The sequence below is a fragment of the Rhinolophus sinicus genome, linkage group LG02 (genome assembly GCF_036562045.2).
Source record: "Rhinolophus sinicus isolate RSC01 linkage group LG02, ASM3656204v1, whole genome shotgun sequence".
Lineage (NCBI taxonomy): Eukaryota > Metazoa > Chordata > Mammalia > Chiroptera > Rhinolophidae > Rhinolophus > Rhinolophus sinicus.
Window position 1 is genome coordinate 59,887,027 of NC_133752.1, and position 22,888 is coordinate 59,909,914.

At 35.9% G+C, this 22,888-nt stretch overlaps 1 protein-coding gene across 4 annotated transcripts in view; it reads right to left on the minus strand.

Moving 5' to 3' along the window:
* Positions 1-17,918, minus strand: part of YTHDC1 (YTH N6-methyladenosine RNA binding protein C1) — a 32,789-nt gene extending 14,871 nt beyond the window's left edge. For 2 of the 4 annotated variants that reach the window (XM_019715648.2, XM_019715647.2), the window contains exons 1-6: positions 17,538-17,913; positions 7,344-7,445; positions 6,639-6,967; positions 6,105-6,522; positions 1,508-1,597; positions 327-421 (exon numbers count right to left, since the gene is read on the minus strand). In XM_019715648.2, the coding sequence (XP_019571207.2) occupies positions 327-421; positions 1,508-1,597; positions 6,105-6,522; positions 6,639-6,967; positions 7,344-7,445; positions 17,538-17,565 (1,062 nt within the window). In that variant the 5' untranslated portion in view covers positions 17,566-17,913. Of the gene's footprint in view, positions 1-326; positions 422-990; positions 1,045-1,507; positions 1,598-6,104; positions 6,523-6,638; positions 6,968-7,343; positions 7,446-17,537 lie in introns of all 4 variants that reach the window. The other 2 variants (XM_019715645.2, XM_019715644.2) reach the window with 2 other exon arrangements.
* Between the last annotated feature and the right edge of the window lie 4,970 nt (positions 17,919-22,888).

The window sequence follows — 22,888 nt, forward strand, 5'->3', positions numbered from 1 at the left end:
ATACAATAAATTAGCAATTCAATACAGAAACACAAAAATCAACAGAAACACATCTTTTACAGTACTATATATATATACACATGTATATAGTATACATATATTCTCCAATATCAAACATTTGATTTCAAAATTGTCTTTTAAAAAATGCAAATTCTAATAGGTTGCCTAACCAACCACAAAGCAGACCCAAAGTAGTAACTGGGCTCTGTACCTTTAAAGCTTTTATGAAAACAAAAACCAACAAAAAACAGAATCTTAAGCTACTCAACATACTCCATTTAACAATTTCAAGATTAGGACAGTTTTAATAGAACTGATGCTAATACCTTAGCTTTGGCAAGAGACACATTCTCATGGTTGTTACTCTTTATGAGAAAAAATCTTGCATCCTGTAGGACATATTTGAGTTTACTCGTTTGATCTGAAAAAAAGAAATCCAAATTGATTAATGAGAAGCCATTATCACACAAAGGGGTATAAGTTGTACTAACTGAAATTAGCCCTCCACGCCCACCTTAACTTTTAAAATTCATAATCACCCATTCAACCTGGAAAGTTAAGCCACAACACATAAGAAAGCAAAGCTGAGAAAAGAACCAGCATTTTGCGAGAAGGAAAACCTAATCCAGTGATGTTCCGATATATCAGATCCATACTTAAGTTATGAAAATGGCTACAAATTTTATAGATTTCTTTCCTCAGATTATTCATTTAAACAATGATAGACCATTATGCTATTAAAAAATATATACCATCCATTTTGTCCAAAAACTGTGTAACATATCCTAAGACGTTACTACTGTTCTAAAAGATACGTGGTAAGACATGAACATGGAGCTCTGTTGTAAGATCACATTATCAATTTTTTCCCCTTAATTTAATATATCAGAACATTACTACATTAAAATCAACTATTAATGGAGAACCAATAAGGCAAAAAAATGACTTTATGCAGCATGCAATGAAAACAATTTCAAATTTAAATGATACCTTTTCGGACAGCACGAACGGAAGATGATAATTTCTCATGCTTCTTTTCTGAACCTGTATTTAGCCAAAGTACATTTGTTCAGATTGAGCTTTAATAGAGATAAGACAAAATTTCTACAGTCTTGTCACATAAAATTTTCATTCAAGACAAATTATTCTTCCTGGCGCACCCACACACACAAAAAAAATACTTCTCAATGTGTACGAGTGTTTGGCTTTTTGGGTTGTTTGGATTTTTTAAAACAAAATGTATATTTGAACAGTTTCCCACTCAGAAAACTAGTCACTGAATCATCATCTTCCAAGAAAAAAAAGTGAAATTCCACTTAAGCAGTAACAGAACAAGATAAAAATAATAAGAAAAAGCTTAGTTTCCTCTAGAATTATTACACTGAACATGCCAAAAATCAATACTAATGGACATCAACAAATTCACACTAACTATAGCCTCCACACTTTCTAGAGCAGATTACATTAGAATCAGTCAGATATGATCACAAAGGTAAAATAAGAATACCTGCATATGACTCTGATGCAGAGCTTCCACTCCTATCAAAAACAATTGGCGAGATGCCTCTAGCTCTCTTCCTTTCCTTCTTTTTCTCATCTAAAAAGAATTCAAACAAGATTTTAAAAAACATAATATAGGTACAGGTAACAAGAATTTATCATTATGTATCTGTTCTTTTGCCTAATCCCTGAGTATTGTTATTGCTACTCTCTCTCCGGATCCCTCAATTTCCTCAGAATAAGGTGTTCCCTTTCAAGGACAGTTCAAAAACTAAGGACATTTCATTGCTTCTCCCACCAATTTCAATAAAAACACATGACCATAATTGAGAACTATTTATCCTAAAGGTGATCTTGAATAAACTTTTCCAAGAGGGGAAACAAAACCTGCAAAGCAAATGCAACTTTTCTTTCAATAAAATTTATTGTATTCCCTTCTATGCATCAGATTCTGCTATTCTTAGTCGTTTTTAAAAAGTATACTATCATTCTTCATCACAATTCCAACTCATTCTATCTTAAATGTCTAACGAACTCCAGATCTAAAGCTTTTCAACTGTAAAAAAAAACACAAAACAAAACACTGTAGTAAATTAATTATTCCTTTCTGGTGGCCAGTGCTTGTTTTTATGTCTTCAATTCCTTTCTTCTTGACCATTTCCTTCCTGTTTACTGCTTGTATTTTCAAATCCAATTTAAAATTTATTCTTAATATCTTAATGATACCCTATGTATTTCTATAAAAAAGATAGGAATCTTCAGTAGACAGAAAAGAATTGCCATTACCTGTCATATAAGAACCATTTCAAGCTTAATTTGGAACTTTATAAGCATGCAAATGACGACCTAAGATGGAATCAGGCTCTCATGTCTTTTTACTGTTATTTTAATTATACCAGCATAAGTCCCTTTACTTTTCAGCTAGAAGAATGAATATGAAGGGAGAAAATGCATATACATATCTTTATTTAAAATATCCAGAAGGCTGAAATATAATCAATGATCTTACAAACAATCCCCTATAATGACTCTATAAACTACTTTAAAAGCTTTAAATAAATTATTTCCCTTAATACTCATAACAAGCTCATGAGAAACAACGCCATTATTCTCATTTACAGAAAAGGAAACCTCAATTTAGAGGGGTGGTTAAGGCAACTTGGCAAAGACAGTACAAACCCTGAGCTTTATCTTTACTGAGCAAAGAGAAAAGGTATTTTACTACTATTCTTGACAGAGGATTCTAGGTCCAAGTAATTTAAAGACAGACAACTCCAAGGGCATCCTATGTTCCTTGTCTCTTTAAGCATCTTTTCCCTTTGTTATTTACTAATAACTGCTTCTCCATGTAGATGTAAGAAGCTTGTAAATGAATCTAATTTTCCTAACTTAGAGCTGAAAGAGCAAAGCACATAATGGCACAATTACAAAGCCAAGCCCATATAAACCTACGTAGCAACCATGAAGGAATAATATTTCAAATAACCAGCTATAGAGAAAAGCATTTATTTCCAGGCTTAGGGCTTTGAAAATTGATACATGACTTTCAAAAGTTTTAAAATACTTTCCCTTAGGGCAAACAATTAAGACTTCAAGTGAATAGACTGAAGCCTTTTAGTATAAAATGACTGAGAATCTCGCCCCAATAGATGAGAAACAGGTTTTGTCAAATCCCAAATCTTTCTCATGCATGTCTGTTTCATTCACGGACTGACCACACATTCTATATAGTCCCTGTATACAGTAGGAACTGGATTCACTGAATCAATAAATATCACATCCACATGAAAGAGATTAAAAAAATAAAATCTTGTTAAAATTGTTTTACAGTACTTCAAAAATTCTAACATTTCTTCTAATTTGTCCTCTGAATATTTAGAAGTCTAAGCCTTATGAATTGATCAGGATAATACATCTCTTGTTGCTGTTTAAAAACAGTACTTTATGGGAGTTAAACATACGGTGACAGAAGGGGACTAGACTTTGGGTGGTGAGTATACAGATGCTGTATTATAAAGTTGTATACCTGAAATTTCTATTAATGTTATTAAACAATGTTACCCCAATAAATTTAATTTAAAAAAACTTTATGGTTCAAACTACTAATAAGATCTTACTATGATAACGAAGAAAAAAATTAGGATCCTACCCAACTGTTTTTATGTAATGTTAAATTTAGCATCACTGTAAGAAATCTCCAAGGATTTTTCATCTTTTACGTATAAATAACTCCACAGCTCTTAAGTTATGATCCCCTCTCCCAACTATTTTTCTGATCTAAAGGACAATGAAAGTAATTTAACAGCCATCTTTACCTGTAAGGAAGTTACTGAAAATTCTAAGAAAAAGTAGGTAAAATACACTGAAATCTAAAAAATTCATGACACAGAAACTGTAATCCCTTGCATTTAAAAATTGACATCTCCTAATCAAGGAGTCTCAAATCTACCTCATTTTTCTTTTGCACATTATTATAAAGAGAAAATACCCCATGATAAAGAGAATAATTTCCTGCATACTAAACACAACCTCTAAAACATGTTCCACATAAGGGATCTCCCAAGGAAAATCTGCAATTTTTCCTTTAATAAGGAAAATAAAGAATTCCAGGTATCTCTTTTAAAAAAATATAGCTCTTCTATTAATAGTTTTGATTATCAAAGTTTCATAAAACCATTGGCTACCCATTCAATTTGAAATATCTTATCTACAAAAATATAAAGAATAAAAACCTTGGTACAGTATTAGCATTTTCTAGAAGCTTGTTAAAAATGCAGATTATTTCAGGCCCTACCCATTTAAATCAATCTCCCTTGAAGGACTGAAACAAGACAAACATTTAATTCTAAGAAATAGTGTATAACATGGTTACCAAAATAAAGATTCCTATTAATAAAATGTTCCTAACCCCACGGGTGCTATACACTTCTCCATAATAAATAAACATTCTTTTATATTACCAATGTAATTTTTGTTCTCGATTCACTATTAAAATTATAATATATCCCATCAGTTTTCAAAATGTATGATAAGAGTAGTATTAAATATTCCACAAGTTTTTAATATCAAACCCAACTACTCATCTATTCCATTTAATTTTTTATCCTTCAACTCCCTTTGAAAACCTGTCTACAACTCCCAAAGTTAGATCTCTAGTGAGCAGAAGATTGAAAGCACTTCAATTGCCAATCCTTTTTATTAAGGATTTGTTAAATCCCTGCAAGATACTTATTGATTACCAAAAGAACTAGAAATAGCTGGCCATTTGCTCTATCAGCTATATCGAGAATATGATTTACTAACAATGTACTACTAAAATGATTAAAATTCTATAATAATGAATTTGTAACTATCCTATATATCAAAAGAATAGGATTTTTCTTGTATTCCAATGTTTAGTACATTTTGCTTATGTAGCTGATCTGGCTGCATCTTTACGCAAGACAGCTGTGAGAGTATAATCATCATAGAGTGGCCAAAGATCTTTAAGTACACTGACCTCTCCTTGCTATAACTTCTGAATTTACCCCTCAAAAAGCAACCCCTTAACCTAGTGACTGCAATTACCTAAGATTGCTACATTTACATGGATCGGACAGGTATAAAGTGGTACGACATGTAGTAACGAACGAATGACCCAAGATGCTTACCCAGTCTCTCCACAAGAATTTTAATACTCGTTTGCATTTTGCACCTTTATGCCCAGCCATCTAGAGCCCCTGCCCCAGAGAGTCAACACTGATATGGAAATGAAAGTTTGTGCTACCAAAAGAAAGGAACAGAATTGTTTTGATTTCTATTGCCACATAATGGAAGTCTAGAGGCATTTAACATGTAAATATCGTCATAAGGAGCAGACGGGTTCCATATGAATATACTTCAAGTACATCAGTGTCCAAATAAGCTGTTGTTGACTAATATGAAAATCTAAGAATTGTATAACATGAAAATCTGAAATACATTTCCCTTACAGAGAAAAAAATCGGACTTGTGTTCATTTATAACACAATCAATTTGTAGCTGTAAAACGTCTTTACAAAGGTATGTAAATCTTATTCAAATGCATATATTGGGGCCAGCCCAGCGGCTCACGTGGTTGAAACACTGTGCTAATGTCGAGGTCGCAGGTTCGATTCCTACATGGGCCAGTGAGCTGCAGCCTCTACAACTAAGATGGTGAACAATGGCTCTCCCTGGAGCTGGACTGCCGTGGGCTGGTGTCGGCTACTGTGCTGCTGTGGGCTACCATGTGCTGCCAGGAGCAGCAGGTGGCCAGACTGCCTGGGGGGGGCGGGGGGGGGCGGGGTTGCAGCGCAAGGCTCATAATACCAGCATGGGCCAGGGAGCTGTGTCCTACACAACAAGACTGAGAAACAACGGCTTGAACCGGAGTGGCAGGGGAGCTGGGAGGGGAAAATAAAATAAAACGCACATATTTATAATACTCAAGAGCATATAATTAACTAAAAATAACCGCAAGACAGTCTTTCTCACATCCCCCATCTCCTCAAAACTTTTTATAAGTCAATTTAAGCATGTTTAAAAATAAAACAGGTCAAATATTTTTTAAAAAAAAATAAATTTTTACAAATAAAAAGTAATACCTGATCCATCTGTGCCTGAACCAGATCTGACAGACCCATCTGTGAAGGAAACGGATTCAGACTCAGAGTCACTAGCCTCACTTCGAGTGTCATAATCGTTTCCCTCTTCCTTCTGATCTCGCTCATCCTGTTCATATTCTTCTTCATCTTCTTCCTCCTCCTCCTCCTCTTCTTCCTCCTCCTCCTCCTCCTCCTCTCCATCTTCATCCACCTCATCTTCCTCTGCATCTTCTTCTACCTCTTCATCTTCCTCCACATCTTCCACCCCTTCCTCCTCATTCTCAGTGTTGTTGCCTTGCTCATCAGAAGAACCACTGCTGCCAGTCTCGTGGTCAGAGACATATTCTTCAGAGTTAACTTCTTCCTTAGAAGATTGGCTGGATCTGCTTGCACGTCTATCCACTTCAAGCCCAATTCTCTGATGTTTAAAGAAAAAGGGAATCAAGAGTCATATAATACACAAGGTCACAGTGAATAAATAGTTCTAAAGCCTCAAAAAAATTGCTGTTTTATATCTGCAATAATATTTACTACCTCAGAACCATCTGGTGTAGGGGATTTGGCCCTCCTTTCAGCATCCCTTTTCCGGAGACAAGTTTTGTCAGGTTGAGTCTTGTAAGGTTCTCTGGAGGCACTGCTTGACAAACGAATTTTTCGATCAGCTTCCAGACGCTTGTTTCTTTCAGATCTTTGATATTCTTCATTTTTGTACTCTGTGACTGACTTTCCTTTTGTACTAACTATTCTTTTGTTATTGCTAACTGATGAGCTCAGTGGCTTAGAAATCAATTGTCTTGAATGAACAGAAGGCTTTTGTCGCTTGCTGTCAGTAGAATCCATTCGGTCACTTTTTCTTTTTGATCCTTAAAAACACAATTTAAAAAGACATATAAAAGTATTTGCGTATTCCATTTATTTCACCAAACATGAAGATACTATGTATCAGAGAGGAAAAAAAACCTCATTTATTTAAAATATTCTGAAATATTTTTTACTCCAAAGTTAATCGTAAAGCAAACATAACTCTCATACATTGAAATAAATTAATTTATTTGACATGTTTCACACATTTGAAACAGCATTACTCTTATTCATATGGAATTAGATACCACAGTGTATGATTGTGTTTTTGGTATTAACTGTCTCAAGAAACAAGTACAAAAGCAAAGTCACTTTCTTAAGAAATTAAATCTCTATTTAAACTGTTATTTAAAAAAAAATAACAGAAATCTTCCATACCCTTTTTCTCGTTTTTATCTTGTTCACTCTCTGGATTATACAGTTCATCATCCTGTTCTGGTACTTCAGTCAAAATATCATCTAAAACATTAAGTTCTCCATCTGAAAGCAAGAAAATTGAAAATATGGAAAAATCATTATCATTAAGCATTTATCTTTGAGTAGTTGCTATGCTGAGGCTACAGAATAAGAACATAACCCTCAAGAAGCTTTCACTTCAGAATTAAGACATAAGAATAATTCCTATAAAACTATACAAGATAATGGGTGTGATACAGTCTGCTCAACAAAGCCCCGGAGTATACACCCCAGAGGGTGTGGAAGGAATATACTGGGGTACAAAATAAAACGTCAGCACTTCTACATTTGTATCTCACTCCTTTAATTTTTATATTTTGTAACTGCTTAAAATGTGCATGATAAATTAGTATAGAAATACATGTGTATAACTCAAAACCATACATTTATTAAGGATTTGTTAAATCCCTGCAAGATACTTATTGATTACCAAAAGATAAACTGGCAGATTCCAGAGTAACCAAGTAATAAAAGTTGTTATCATCAATAATGGGTCAAATCAACATCATGGACCTCCTGGTATGATGTGCTGAATATAGACCTATTCTGTGATATTACTATGAAAAATGCAAAATCTGAACCTACACCTGAGGAAACATCAAACAAACCCAAATTAAGGGTCCAAAAATGTCAATGGCATGAAATACAAACACTAAGGAAGTACTCCAATTTAAAGGAGACCAAAGTGACATGATTAAATGAACATAGCACTTGATCTGAAACACAACTGGGAAAACTAGTGAAATCTAAATAAGGTCTGTAGATTATACCGTGTTTCCCCGAAAATAAGACCGAGTCTTACATTAAGTTTTGCTCTAAAAGAAGCATTAGGGCTTATGTTCAGGGAATGTCATCCTGAAAAATCATGCTAGGGCTTGTTTTCTGGGTAGGTCTTATTTTGGGGGAAACACGGTAATAAGTATCAATGTTAACTTCCCACTTTTGAAAGTATGTACTATAGTTAAGTAAAAGTCCTAATTTTTAGGAAATACATTCTTCAGTATTTAGGGACAAAGCAGGATCGTGCCTCCAACTGACAAATGGTTCAAGAAAAAAGTGTCTGCATGCATATATCCCATCCACATATATACACTTAGAATGTGTGAGAGAGAATATGAATAAGAAAGACAAATGTGGTAAAATGTTAACATTTGTGGAATGCAGTTGAAAAGGAAAATTATTCGCACTATTCTTACAGTGATCCTTTTTGCCCGAAATAATGTCAAAATAAAGTTAAAAGAAAAAAATGGACGTGCTACATAATCAAAAATGTTTGAGGCTGCTGGTATGGACTATAAAAGTGTAACTTGTTCACACGAGGCAACTACTGACTATAATTGACATACTATTCAATGATCATGAAAACTTATAACTCAGTTTTGCCACCCCACGCCACCCTCAAAAAATAATCTTAAAAATACATGCAAATGTTTCTTTCTTCTTTAAATTTATTTTTAAAAATAACGCACTAAAGGTGAATGTTTTCAACACTAAGTATTCGGTATCAAAAATATCTTTCTAAATCTAAGGTGTGGTAATGAGAGGTATAAAGTCATGAAACTGATGATAGGACAATTTATGGCTCCAACCAAAAAGCAAACACACTCAAAGTATAGCAATGGTTATGAACCCTTGTCTATAAACAAGTTAGTTGGGATTCAGTTCCCCAAACGGTGACAGAAATTAAGTGACTAAAGAGAAATACAACAGTTAAGGTAGGCATTATAAGAAGGAAAGCAAAGTTAGGTAGGACATGGAAAATGTAACTAACACCTTCCTCTGTATTTGGAGCCAGACACAGTCGCTAATTCAGAACATCTGAAAATTACATATGCCTGGATGGCACAGCAATTGATTTCTTTGGGTGGTAACAATGTTTATCTGTATTGTACCACTTTTCTAAAATGAATATATGGAATGGCACAGCAATTGATTTCTTTGGGTGGTAACAATGTTTATCTGTATTTTACCACTTTTCTAAAATGAATATATACTATATTTTTGGTTACTTATTCATTTAAATGTTATTTAAAATCAAGGCATGCCAATCAAAAAGGCTTCTCTCATCTTCTGGATTCACCTTTTTCACCAAGGAGGAAATTCTCTCGAGATATGAAAGGTGGCAAACAATTTTTAGACTCTATATTATAAATAAAAAAACATGTAACTTGATAGAAAAAAGTTCAAGTTTTGCACATATTTAATGATTCTTGGGTAAAAGCTCGCTAGTCAGTAAAAAAGTGGGTCCCAACAAATCATGACAGAAATACATGTGTTGAAACAAAAAATTTTAAACTATCACAACAAAATAGGCAAGTAAATAAACAGTGCTACACAAATCTCTTCATGAAACCACTAATTCTTAATTAGACATATCAACCCAAAGCTTGAATTCACATGAAATTATACGTTTTATATGTGCTAAATCTAACACAGAATGAAAGAACTGTGCAGTTTAATTTAAATCAATTTAAATTTCAGATATGCCTGAATCATGGTTTCCCTATTTTAAAGAAGTACTGCTTTAAAAAGCTTTAATAATTATATTAGTCAAATTTTAGAGATTTGTTGCAGCTTTAGAAAGCATCTACAAATTTTTAAAACAAATATTAACCAATGCTTCCTTTTTCAATACTATCACTTTCACATACATCATATATAGTCATATGAAACACATAAGGTATGTTCTACCATTACTTTGCAGAAAAAGACATAGAAGCTCAAAAGTTCAAGTTCACCAAATTTACTTGTCTAGAAACAAATGGATGTGAGTCTAGAGTTCAGGCTTTCTAAATCTAGGGTTAAATTAGATGAGGAACATTAAAAGCACCTTTAAACAAAGTGTAAAGAAACAAAATGCAAATGATTAAAAGGTAGCATGCACTAGTAGATTAATTTCAAATTAGTGTACCAGAGAGCTCTGTATTACTAATATTACTGCATCTTAAATTTACTTTAAAATCAACCATTAACATCCTCACTTACTGGTCTACACATTTTCATCTGTATTATAGTCAGTGATATCAATAAGCTAACCATGGTTTTATCACAATATCGGCAAACTAAGACCTGCAGGATGAATGAATTCAGCCCATGGCTTGTTTTTGACCCACGAGAAAAGAAAGGTTCCTGCATTTTTAAGGTTGTGTTTAGAAACACAAAAGCAAACAAGAATATATGACAAACACCTTGTATGGCTCACATAAAGCCTAAAATATCATTTATAGTCAGACCTTTTACAAACAGTTTGCCAACCCATGATATAAATGACCACAAGTTACTTTTCTCTATCACGTACCATTATTTGTTTACTGAAATATGATATACAGGAAAGAGATCTGGATTCAGAAGTAGTATGAAAATCCAGATTATCATTTAAGCTAGGCCTTGGGGAAATACCAGTCTGAGCTCCAGTTTCTTCACCTCTGAGGCATTTAAAATAAAATATCAATGTTTGGGGAAGGGCACAGGAAGGCAATTATGTGAATCTCCTGGTGAGTTTTCAACCTGTAAGTCTTTTCCTATTACTATCAGATTCTAATAAATCTCGCCTGCCACAAACCTTAATAACTAGGGTACATGACATACAAAATTTGGTCCAAAACACAAAACAAAATCTTCTTTAACTCAGATAAATATATACATGATCTGATTATCTACTGCTATACATGCCACCCAGAAATCATTATTGCTTATGGTTCTGGAGTTCAACCAGGGTCTCTCAGACGGCTGCAGTTAGACGGTGGCTAGAGTTAGCATCATCTGAAGGCTTGTGTATTCGCATGTCTGGCTGGCACCTAGGCTGGGAAGACTCAAAACAGCTGGGGTTTCTAGGGCATTTCTTTCTGTGGTCACTCTCCACCATGGCAGCTTCAGGGTAGGCAGACCTCTTACATGGTAGTTTAGGCCTCTAAAGAGGTACAGATCCCAACAGAGAAAGGGCCAGGCAGAAGAAGCTCAGCAACACTACATTTTATTCAGAGGTAATCACAACAGTCTACCCAGGTTTAAACAGGAGACAGAGACTCCATTTATTGTTGGGAGAAGTGTCAAATACTTGGTAGATGTTTCCAAAACTACCATCTACTTAGTTTTGTTTAAATTTAAGTATTTTAACTGTAAGGTGCATTTTTTTTTTCAATACGTTTTATTGGGGAATATTGGAGAACAGTGTGTTTCTCCAGGGCCCATCAGCTCCAAGTCATTGTCCTTTAATCTGGTTGTGGAGGGCGCAGCTCAGCTCCAAGGCCAGTTGTCGTTTTCAATCTTTAGTTGCAGAGGGCGCAGCCCACCATCCCATGCGGGGATTGAACCAGTAACTTTGTTGGTGCGAGTTTGCGCTCTAACCAACTGAGCCATCCGGCCGCCCTGTAAGGTGTATTTTTTAAAGCCCAAAGTCTGGTTTTAAAAAAATGAAAGTTTACAACATTGGGTTATAAAGCTAACTTAAAGTGCTTCTTCTGACCCCTTCTTTCATTGGCTAGAAAAAGTACACTTAGCACATATTTTAATTCATTTTTTTTTCAATTTAGAATTGGCCATGAAGAAAAGATTATTTTAAGATTTTCAGAAGCTACTGCAGGTTAGAGACCAATCATCACTGACATATCCTTTTTGGAAAGAAATAACTCTTTGAGAGATACAGCAATGTCCGCAAGTTCCCTAGGGTGACTTTCTTTAAATTACCTTAATAAATGTTTCAAATCACTCTGTCCTGAAATTTAACATTATTATTCTGTATAGAAATATGTATGTATTCAATTACTTCATAGTAGTTTGACAGCAGCAACCCAACATAAGCATAGTAACAGTTAAATGAAAAAGGGTTAGAAAATTCCAGGTTAAGAAGAGTTCTATGAACATACAATTTACATACGATAAAAATAACTCTAATGCTTTATCATTTCTATGATAAAGCACTTAACATTAAGTTTCTCTGGTTAAGTCTATATAAAGAGCTAGTCTTAAAAAAATATTTTAAAACCTCGAAAACTGAATTTACCATGCCACAAAATGAATTTCTTTCACGTGTCAGTGCAATGAATTAGCTCAAATGAAACACAAAATGCTTCAGTATGTTTCCATTTACGGCTAAAATTCACATCCATCTTAGAGTTATACACTAACAGCCAGAAAGATGAATCTAGTTCTTAAACGCTTGTCTTTTTTTGAAAACTCTAATAACTATTTAATATAAAAATCCAGATCCAGTATTTTTTAAAGGACTATTTAATCATTAGAGGCCCAGATTATCACCTGAAAACTACCAGCTGGAGCAGTCCTGATAGTCTTCCGTTAAGACACAGAGAAGGTAATATATGTCGAGGTTATGCATGAGAAAATCTGGGTTTATGCCTGGTAAATCAGTGTATTTACTAATACTGTCTGAACACAGACCATACTTGCTTTTATTTTTTTTAACCTAATACTCACCATCACCTATTGTATTAAGCAAGTACTTTATCTGCCTGACCTTACTATGCATATAAGCCTGCAAATCCTGAGTAAAATACTGATGTTAATAACTGCAAATAAATTGAAGATTCAGTTCAATAGACACTGAGGCATAGGTACGCCAAATTCTAGTTTTAGTATACAATATGTACTTTGTGAAACAGTAAGAATGCTACAGGGACAAGCCTTCTCAACTCCAGTGGATTAACTGCCTTGACAGGATGCAAACAGTGTTGTCTAATCTTCCAAATTTTCAAGAGGATCCCCAAATTCAGATTTTTATTTGGAATTGCATGACTTTTAAATGTTGCCTCAATTAAAAACAAAACAAAAGAGGCTGCTGCTAGCTTGAGTCTTCTGTGGAAGGATGTGCAATCATCTGTGAACATTTTGCATTCACAATATATGATGTATATATGACCTTTATTTTGATCACTGGTGAAAGCTCGCACGATCTCACTTATCAACTCAAGCTATTAGCAAACTGAATTTTGAGATAAATGTACAGATTCAGGGGTATAGGACTCAAAACAAGGAAATAAAGAGAATCATTATTTTTAGAGCCTGTTCAAAAACTGGTTAAGATGTCAGAAGAAACAAGGCTTGTATTTTATTTTGTTGCTTGATTGGGGGATTTTTGTTTTAGATAAACATGTGAACTTAAAAATCTAACTGCTTGCAAAGTAGTTTTAACCTTTAAAAGGTTATGTATGTAACAAGAATTTCAAAATGAAGGCCACAGAATTAAAGTGATGACTAAAATCTCACAACTATGAATTCAAATGCAGTGCTCTTTCCACTATACCAGAATTAAACCTTACTCTTGAAATTCCTGGCCCAGGAAGACCACAAATCTTAACCTCGGGAGTATCAGTGTAGAAAATTAACCTTTATCTGAGACACAGTCGTCTTTTTTTTTTTGACCCCTGGAAAGCTTCTGGGTCAGGAGATACAAAGCATTATTTATTTCAGGGGCTAGCATCAGACTTAAGACCCAGCGTATTTAGAGAAAGAAAACCGGGTAGTTAAATATACTATACATTTTCTTTTCCAAAACAGGTCACCAGAGTACATTATACTTTTTATTTTATTCATTTAATAATTTGAGTAGGGTTTGACAATTGAACAAGATTTCCTGGAACCTACCCTTCTGTTACATTTCACATTAGACCAGTTTCTCAGTTACTTTTTTGTCATTCAAATCTGTCATTCCTCTTATGAAGTGTAGAGACTAGGATTTCCCATCCCATCCAAATTTCTTGTCTTCCAAAAAGCATACATTTGAAGTCTACATGGAACATTTTTAATTTTTTATCCTACTTCTATGGGTAAAACAAATACATTAGCATATCAAATACATACTACTCTATACTTTAGAGATACCTAACTAAAGTGGGCCAACAGTCAATTTTATGCTATGGACTTACTATATAGTGAGGGCCACAAGATGTATATACATGTGTGCATATGTATAACTGTGTATATATGTATATGTACTTGCCTGCATGTGTGTGTACATATATAATTTAAACTTTGAAACTCTTGGCTTTGGACATCGATAGCAAATGTCATGTAACTAGTCAGTTATTAATGAATTCCTTGGGCTAACGATTTACAACCCTGCAAGGCATAAGACACAATCACCGTACACTAGGAACCTGGTGAACAAGACAGACATGCTACTGGCCCTCTTGGAGCTTCCAGTTTGGTAATATAGAAAACATGTTACTTATGAAAGTGGTAATTATCCACACTTTGGATACATTACCCTTTTATAACTATGCTTTGGAGAGAACTTTATAAAAGCCTAAAATTCATACAAGGTGTTTGTAATATAAAAGATGTGTCTTTCCTCATATGGAAAAATGGTATTTGGGCCGGCCAGGTGGCTCAGGTGGTTGGAGCGCGTCGCTGGTTTGATTCCCACATGGGCCATTGAGCTGTGCCCTTTACAGCTAAGATTGTGAACAATGGTTCTCTCTGGAGGTGGGCTGCTGTGAGCAGCTGGAGGTCGGCATGGGCTACTGTGTGCTGCCATGAGCAGCCGGTGGCCCGTGTTAGAGGCTGGCAACCAGCGAGGGCAGCCAGCAAGAGCGGCCGCGAGCTGTTGTGAGCGGCCGACCAGTGACCGGAGACCAACTGTGTGCGTGTGTGTGTGTGTGGGGGGGTAATGCAAGGCTCCTAATACCACGAGCGTGGGCCAGGGAACTGTGTCCTACACAACTAGATAGAACTAGATAGAAACAACAGCTTGAAGGGGGTTGGGGGGAGGGGGAATGGCATTTAACATTAGTTACCACCACCACCATTCCAATGTCCTTCAAATCTACTTTTGGGACAAATAATCACCACAGGAATCAGAGGCAGCTGGCAATTTGTCCAGTTATATAGGCTTCAGTTTCTAAGTATGGGTATCATAGAACCATTATAGAACTTAATGTGTTTATTACACAGCTAATGTGCAAAGCCCAATAATCGAATGACTTTATAACCAAAAGTCTTTTGCCTGTTCAGTGATGAATAGCAAATCTCTACAACTTAAACTCATTTCTTATCAAAATCTTACCCCATTTATGAAATCATTTAAAAGGGACCTAAGGTATGTGACATGTATAAGATTCTTACAGGGGTTATCTTTATAATCTTCTAATGTTTCTTAAGATAACTGATGACAGTAAGTACTTAGCTTCCCACTTTTTCTTGTTCAAGTATGAGAAGGAAGAGTCAATTCTAATTCTGGCTATTATTCTAGCTGTGTGACAACGAACAAGTAAGTGAAATACCCTAGGCCTGTTTCCTTATTTGCAAAATGAGTTATTCTAGAAATCTTCCCATTCCAAAATTAAATAAGCAATTCTAGTAGGACTGTATTTGCTAGCTTCCCCAGTGACCTACATAATCTTTGATCTAAACTATAAAGATAAGCACTTATATCAGAAGTTTTAAAATACATAAGTTCAATTATAGAAATCAAGTTTTTTAAAAACTACACAAATGTGAGGCCTTTCAAAAACTGGACAATTTATGCTAAGTACTGCTAATAGGTGGCATTACTACTCCCCAATTAGTTATAAAATTTATGTATTTGAACTGCATTATCATCAATAAATCTGTTTCTAACACAAAATATTCAAAACATGACCCACTTTCCTTCCTCAATGTACATTACTGTGCCTATTACTGATTTATAACTACGTTCATCTTAACAATGAATTCTTCAGAGTACTGAGTTTTATTCATTGTATTTGATTTTTCACCCACCACAACCACTGTCCATCCACTCCTATACACAAAGCTCACAGAGTACACTCTGAAACAATCAAACTTTGACTAATTATTATTGATTAAAATTATCTAGTTTAATAACGGACTTTACTAATTAAAAGCAGTTTCCTTTATTCACTAACACCATGCAATCCTATGTTCACATTCTGATTTCTCAAAAAAATGGGGATGCAGATTTTTTTAGAATTCATTTAAAAAATCAAACTACTATAACCTAATTATTGAGCTGCTTTAAGATAGGAGCAATATCTTAAAAAACATTCCCACCCACTCCCCTTCCCAAACTTTTCCCTATCCTAGAGCAATTTGAAGTATGAAGACACTTCTTAAGGAGAAAACTTAAGAAAAAAGCACAGGCCTAGTGCAACTAGACTCTAGAGCCCATTTAACAAATCCCTACCCAAAATTAATTAGGCACAGGAGAGGGTAGGTCTGTGAAATACAGAGCAGTAAGCTGTGCAACATTTTTTCTTTATCAAATACAAGCTTTCCAAAACTATCATGCTAATTTAGGGTTGGAAAAGAACTTAAGGAAGCATCTGACTGAGACCATTCTCCAGACATGTACTGATCCAGGACCTACATTCACATCTCTAGGTCCTGAGAGGTCAGTGTTTTAAAAGACATGAGGTTCGGTTCTGATACATCAGTTCTTCCTATATTTCTCCATAATTTTATCCCTCCAGCTCTCTATAAATTACACCCATTTGTTCCCGGTTATACCCCCTGGGAGCTACACAAAATGTGTTTCCATCAAAATAGTGGCCAGGATTTTTTTTTTTGCAGGCCTAATTCATATAATTATCTTTTTTCAAACATCATGTCTTCCAAAATAAGTATTCGAGGAACCAAATGGGCACTTCTTTCCACTTTGCCCATGTAACAAAAACAGCCTCAAGTTATTTGTAGGTATTTCTCGAGATCCATAATCCACCTATACGACTTCTTAAATATGCTCACTTACTAGACTACCAGCTTTGATCGTGGCATTAAGGGATTTTGAAATGTAGCCTAACAGAAAAGGATGTACTGAAAATACGCATTACATACGCATAATCCTGCCAGAAAATAAACCTAAGGGCCCGCAACTCAGAACAGGCCTTCTCTCAGCTGCGCCCAGGACAGCTAAACGGAAAGTGAAGAGGAGAATTAGGATCAAAGAAAAACCATAGGCTAGATGAAGTGTTAAGTCAAATGGAGACCGAACCGGGAAAGAGCAGGCCTGGTCTCTTCCAATGAGTTCAAGGGTCCCGGTGCGGGGGACCGGCTCCGCGTCGGGAAGCTAACCTCCCAACCCCCATCCCGCAACCCAGAACCGCGGTTCCACTGATCCACTCCCGAGCCCCGCCTCCGCCCGTCACCTTTCCTCGCACTAACCTTTCTCCTCCCGGCTGTCGGCCGCCATTGCTCCTCTCCTGTTTCCGCTGCTGCCGCCGCCGCCGTCGCCGCTCCGACGCGACTCGCGCGGGGGCCCCAGCCGCGGCAGCACTAGCACAGGCACGTCCGTCAGTCCGTACGCCGGGCTGCGCGCTTCGCACCGTGGCCTCCACCACTCACCTTTCGCGACTCACCCTTTTTCTCCCCGCTTCTGCCCTTTCTCCGTTCCCTCCTTGCACTCCAGCCTCCGGAGGCCTAGGCCCAGCCTACCCGTTGAGACTTGGGGACGGGAGGGGGCAAAGGGGAGGGTAGGGAAACAGATGGCAACGGCCAGCGGCGCTAAAATGGAGCCTGCTTCCTGCGTGAAACACTCCCGCTCCCGAAATGCCCTGCGCTGTTTACGCTTCGTTCCTCCCTGGGAACGTCACAGTGCGGAGAGGGGCGGGGAAGCGGAACAAGCCGGGGAACGTGACACAACGTCCGGACGTCGCCCCGCCCCCTGCATCCCGGATGTCCCCGGAATAAGTCTTTCCAGAGATTAGGCTGCGAGTTATTTACGGGTAATCGGCTGCGTTTACTGCGCTTAGGTAGCTCGGTTTGCTCACCTGAAACACCTACTGGCGGACCTTCCAGCCTCAGGGCAAAGATGTTTTCTGTCGCTCCGCGGGACTCCTGATTCAGTTCTGGGAATCGAAGATTTAATTAGGACAAGTCTGGCCCGGTCCCTTGGCAGCCACCACTTTACCGGCTCTGGTACTAAATGTGCTTTCCTAGTTGGTGTCCCAGGCCTACCCAGATGCAGCTCAGGATGCAACCAGCTCACTTGTCACAAAAACCTACTCGTTTTGTTTTTAATTGGGAAAATGAATTATATTTATTTTAAAATGGCTTTGCAATTCACTTAACAGATTTGATTTAAACATTTATGGAGGCTCCAGGGTACACATTTGATTTAAACAGACTATTGAGAAATTGAAGCTCCTGAAGTGACCAAAAATTACTTAACTATATATTATGGTAAAATCTGCAAGGAAACTTTAAGTTTATTGTCCAAAGGAATGAAAATAATTTTGTTTCGCTACTTCATAACTGGCTTTATAAAAGAAATATAATTTGAAGGGGAAAAAAAGGTAACATTGTTATATGAGAACAAATGACATGTTCAGAGAAAGTCTAGTGTCTTGGTCCTTGATGATCATTGTAACAAATTGAGACCAAACTGAAGGCAGTGGAAAGATTTATTTAAGCAGTGGAAGAACACGAATAAGAAAATTCAGTAAATATAAAACCCAGCTACATATCAGATGCTTAGGATTCAAGGGTGAACAGGCAATACTTCTGCCTTTAAGGAATTTTTAGTATAATATAGGGAAGAGACAAAGTAACAGGAATTACTGTGTAAAGAGTAACAGCTAAAAATTGTGTTATTTACTGTGGGCCAGATACTGTTTTGAGCATTTTTGACCTACACAATCTGATTTCATCTTCCAGAAAACCAATTAAGTTATATTACTAGCTTTATTTTACATAAAGGCAAAGTGAAGTGATAATGAAATTAAGTGTCGAAGGTCAGGAGTAGTAGTAACATGGCTCAAACCCAGGGAATTTGGCTCCAGCCTCCACCCACTTGATAATACACACTGCCTCATACAGAGTAAGCTCATGAAGCCCTTAGAGGGCTTCAATAATTCAGACTGGGGAGGGGATACAGGATAGAGAATAGTCAAGGAAAACAGAAAATAGAGCCTAGTTGAGAACTAAAAGACTTGGCTTAGATGAAGGGGAGAAAGGGCAAGGGTGGTGGTCAAGATGGTTTTCATATAAAAAGAGGTCCTAAGTGGCATATCTGCCCATGGTTCAATTCAGGTTGATATTCAATGGTTAGGTAAGAAGAAGCCGAATCAATAAAAGTGTTGTATAATATTCTACTCTTTTGTTCAGTCAACTAGTATTTATTAAACTCCTGTTCACTCCCAAATTTATTATAGGCTCTGGGGTTAAAAAGATACATATAGTTTAGTATCTGGTTTCTCTCTTCAAGGAGTTTGGAGTGGTCCAGCAAAAGCCAGAAGCTAGACAAGCAAGGAGAAGGATTCTTACCTATAGGTTTCAGAAGAAATACGGCACTGTCAACACCTTGATTTCAGACTTCTGTCTTTTAGAATTATGAGACAATAAACTTCTATTTTAAGCCACCAGTTTCTGGTACTTTGTTATAGCAGCCCTACAAAACTAATACTATAGCCCTTATTCGGATACCAATATGAATACATGAATACACACACACACCAGCAAGCTATGAACAATGAATGAAAGTCTGATGATTTTTAAAGAATTGTTAATTTTTTAGTTGTCATAAGTTATGTTTAAAAAAGAATGTTTATAATTTCATAATACTAAAATATTTACAGATGAAATGATACGGAATCTGGGATTTACTTCAATATATACTGGTAGAAGGCAGTAGGATATGGGTGGGGGGTATAGAAGAAATAAGTCTTGCCCATGATTTGAAACTGGGTTATGCATATGTGAATAGACATACTCGCTACCTTTTTTTTTTTTAAATATTTGACATTTTCTTTAATAATTTTAAAGTAAGGCAGAGCAAGAGAAACCAGCCAAGAAAATAGAGGTGATATTAAGATGGTGTTTTCCCTATTCCATATTCATCCTGTCAGTACTAAGAAGTAATTGAAAATAAGCTTTAATGTAAATATCCTATATTTGAATCTTTGATATCAAAAGTTACGTAAAAATACAGCACAACTTCTTAAAAATATGATTTTCTTTCATTATGTTAATAAAAAGGAAAAGTTTTCAAGGTTATAATGGGCTGAACTCTAGATTTGTTGGTTTATTCAAGTAAACGATTGTGTAGTGATAAAGAGCATAGGCTTTGCAGTCACAATGAGCCAGTACAAGTTCTGGCTCTACCACTCACAAACATAAAGACTTAGAGAAATTAACCTCTAATCTTTAGTGTCTTTATAAAGGAGAATTTAGGAATTAGTTTCAAAGATTTGCTACAAAAGGGTTAGAAAAAGGCAGTTAAGTGTTCAATAAGCTGGAGCTACTGTTATTTCTGTAGTTCAGGAAAGATAGATTGTTCTACTAATTATTGTTGGTAAAATGAACCAGAAAATGTAGCACTAAATGACTCTAGATAGATTGGCTTAGTTGGCTTAGTTATGGATGCAGATGATTTCCTGAGTAAAGAGGGGTAAACTGAAAATGTACAGCCAATTCTCTTCAGACTTCAGGGATCATCACAATATTATTTTAAAAATATAATGCAGCTTCTGAAGGGTGAAGTTCCTTTTAAATTGATGGTATAAATTCAGAATTAAGATTAACAGAATTTAGGTAGCAATAATGAGTTTTGAATTATTAATATAATTGTATTCCTTTCACTAAATAAATAAATAAACATAAAATAAAAAATGAAAAGTGCCCAGAGGTAACCATGTACAGGGAAGAACCACGAAAGTATTACCAGATTTAAGCCACTATTAGGTTGATACCAGAACAGAGACACTAGAGCACAAACAAAGCTAGGGAAAGAGCAGTGGTAGAGAACTTTGGAGATTTAGCTCTCCTAAGGAGAGACCTCATCATTACCTCATCAAGCCCCTGATATCTAGCTGATACACCAGAAAGGCCACACCATAAGAATAAGGACCTTGGCCTAAGGTAAAGTCTAATCATGACCTACTCAAAGACTAAAACTAATGCCCAGTAAAATCCACAGGGAAAACAAAATTTGAAGAGTCTTGTATGTTAAAGTTCAGAAACAACTTGGGCTTTCCACAGATCTGTACCTATAAATCCAATCTACACAAGGTCAGTGATCAGTCTTCATATGATTTCAGTCCTAATCAACATCTGACTGCAATTCATGAGCCAGAACTGGCTAGCTGAATGGTTCTGAAAATTTTGACTCACAGAAACTGAGAGAGATCATAAATACTAAAGTTATTTTTAAGCCATTAAATTTAGGGGGTGTGTTGTTACACAGCAATAGATATATAACACACAACGTCATATGTAAAAATCAATTGTACTTCTAAATATAGCAACAAACAGTTTGAAATGAAATTTTAAAACATTTACAACAGCATAAAAAAAGACATAAATAAACTGAAAACTACAAAACAATGTTGAGAGAAATCAAAGAAGACCTGAATAAAGAGAGAGATACTCATCATGCATTGAGAACTCAGTATTGATGTCAGTTCTCCCTAAACTGACATATAGATTCAAAGCAATTCCAATTGAAATCACAGTGGCCTTTCTTATAGAAATTGACAAGGTGAATTTAAGCTTGTGGGGAAATGAAAACGACCTAGGATAACCAAAACAATTTTGAAAATCAAAACAATTTTGGAGGACTAGCACTACCTGATTTCAAGATTTATTATAAAGCTATGGTAAACAAGACAGAGTTGTACCTAGTAAGACAAAGAGATACATAAATCAATAAAGTATGACACATTCATACTCAGGCCTGAAATACAACATTAATTGCATAGATAATTTGTGTTCTATTCATGTACAGTTATGCAATACAGCGTTAAAAATGAACTAGAGCTACTTGTGTGAACATGGTTAGATTTAGAAAACATAATATTAACTAAAAAAGCTTTCAGATTTTCAGGTTGCTATGTATTGTATGATGCTATTATTTAAATGTTAAAAACATAAAAAATGTATTATTTTATACATACAGAAATCCTGTATGAAAAATACAAAGTTATAGACCAGAAATTATCTTCAAAACAGTGTTTACTTCTGGGAAGGGAGAAAGGAATGAAACGGAGAAGGAATACTAACAGGACTTCAACTTTCATCAGACATGCTTTATTTAAAGACCAAAAAGACCTGAAACACATGGCAAAGTAATAACGTTAGTTAGCACATGAGGATTACATTACTGTATTCAGTGATTTTGAAATATTTTATTTTTAAAATTGCACATGAAGAATGTTAGTCTAATTTCAAAATAAAACTCATTATTGCATAATGCAATTGTGTTTAAAATAGTTGGTCCAACCAGTAGAGAAACTGACACTTCCATAGTCTTTGTCTCTTGGTCTTCTCCACTTGGGGCTTTGTTTCTGCTCATTCTAAGGAGCCTGGTTTAGAATTAAGAGAATTACCCTACCAAGTGTGTGTAGGTGAGAGGAGAACACAAGTTAGGGCTGTGTGTATTTTATTGAGATACCTATCTGAACCTCCACATGCATAAAGCCTAGCTTGCTGTGGAGGAGAGTCTGTTGTATGACATGACTGCTGTCTGTCCAGTGAGCTAGATGGGGCCAGAACAGAGGCTACATCCTGCAAACCCCCTT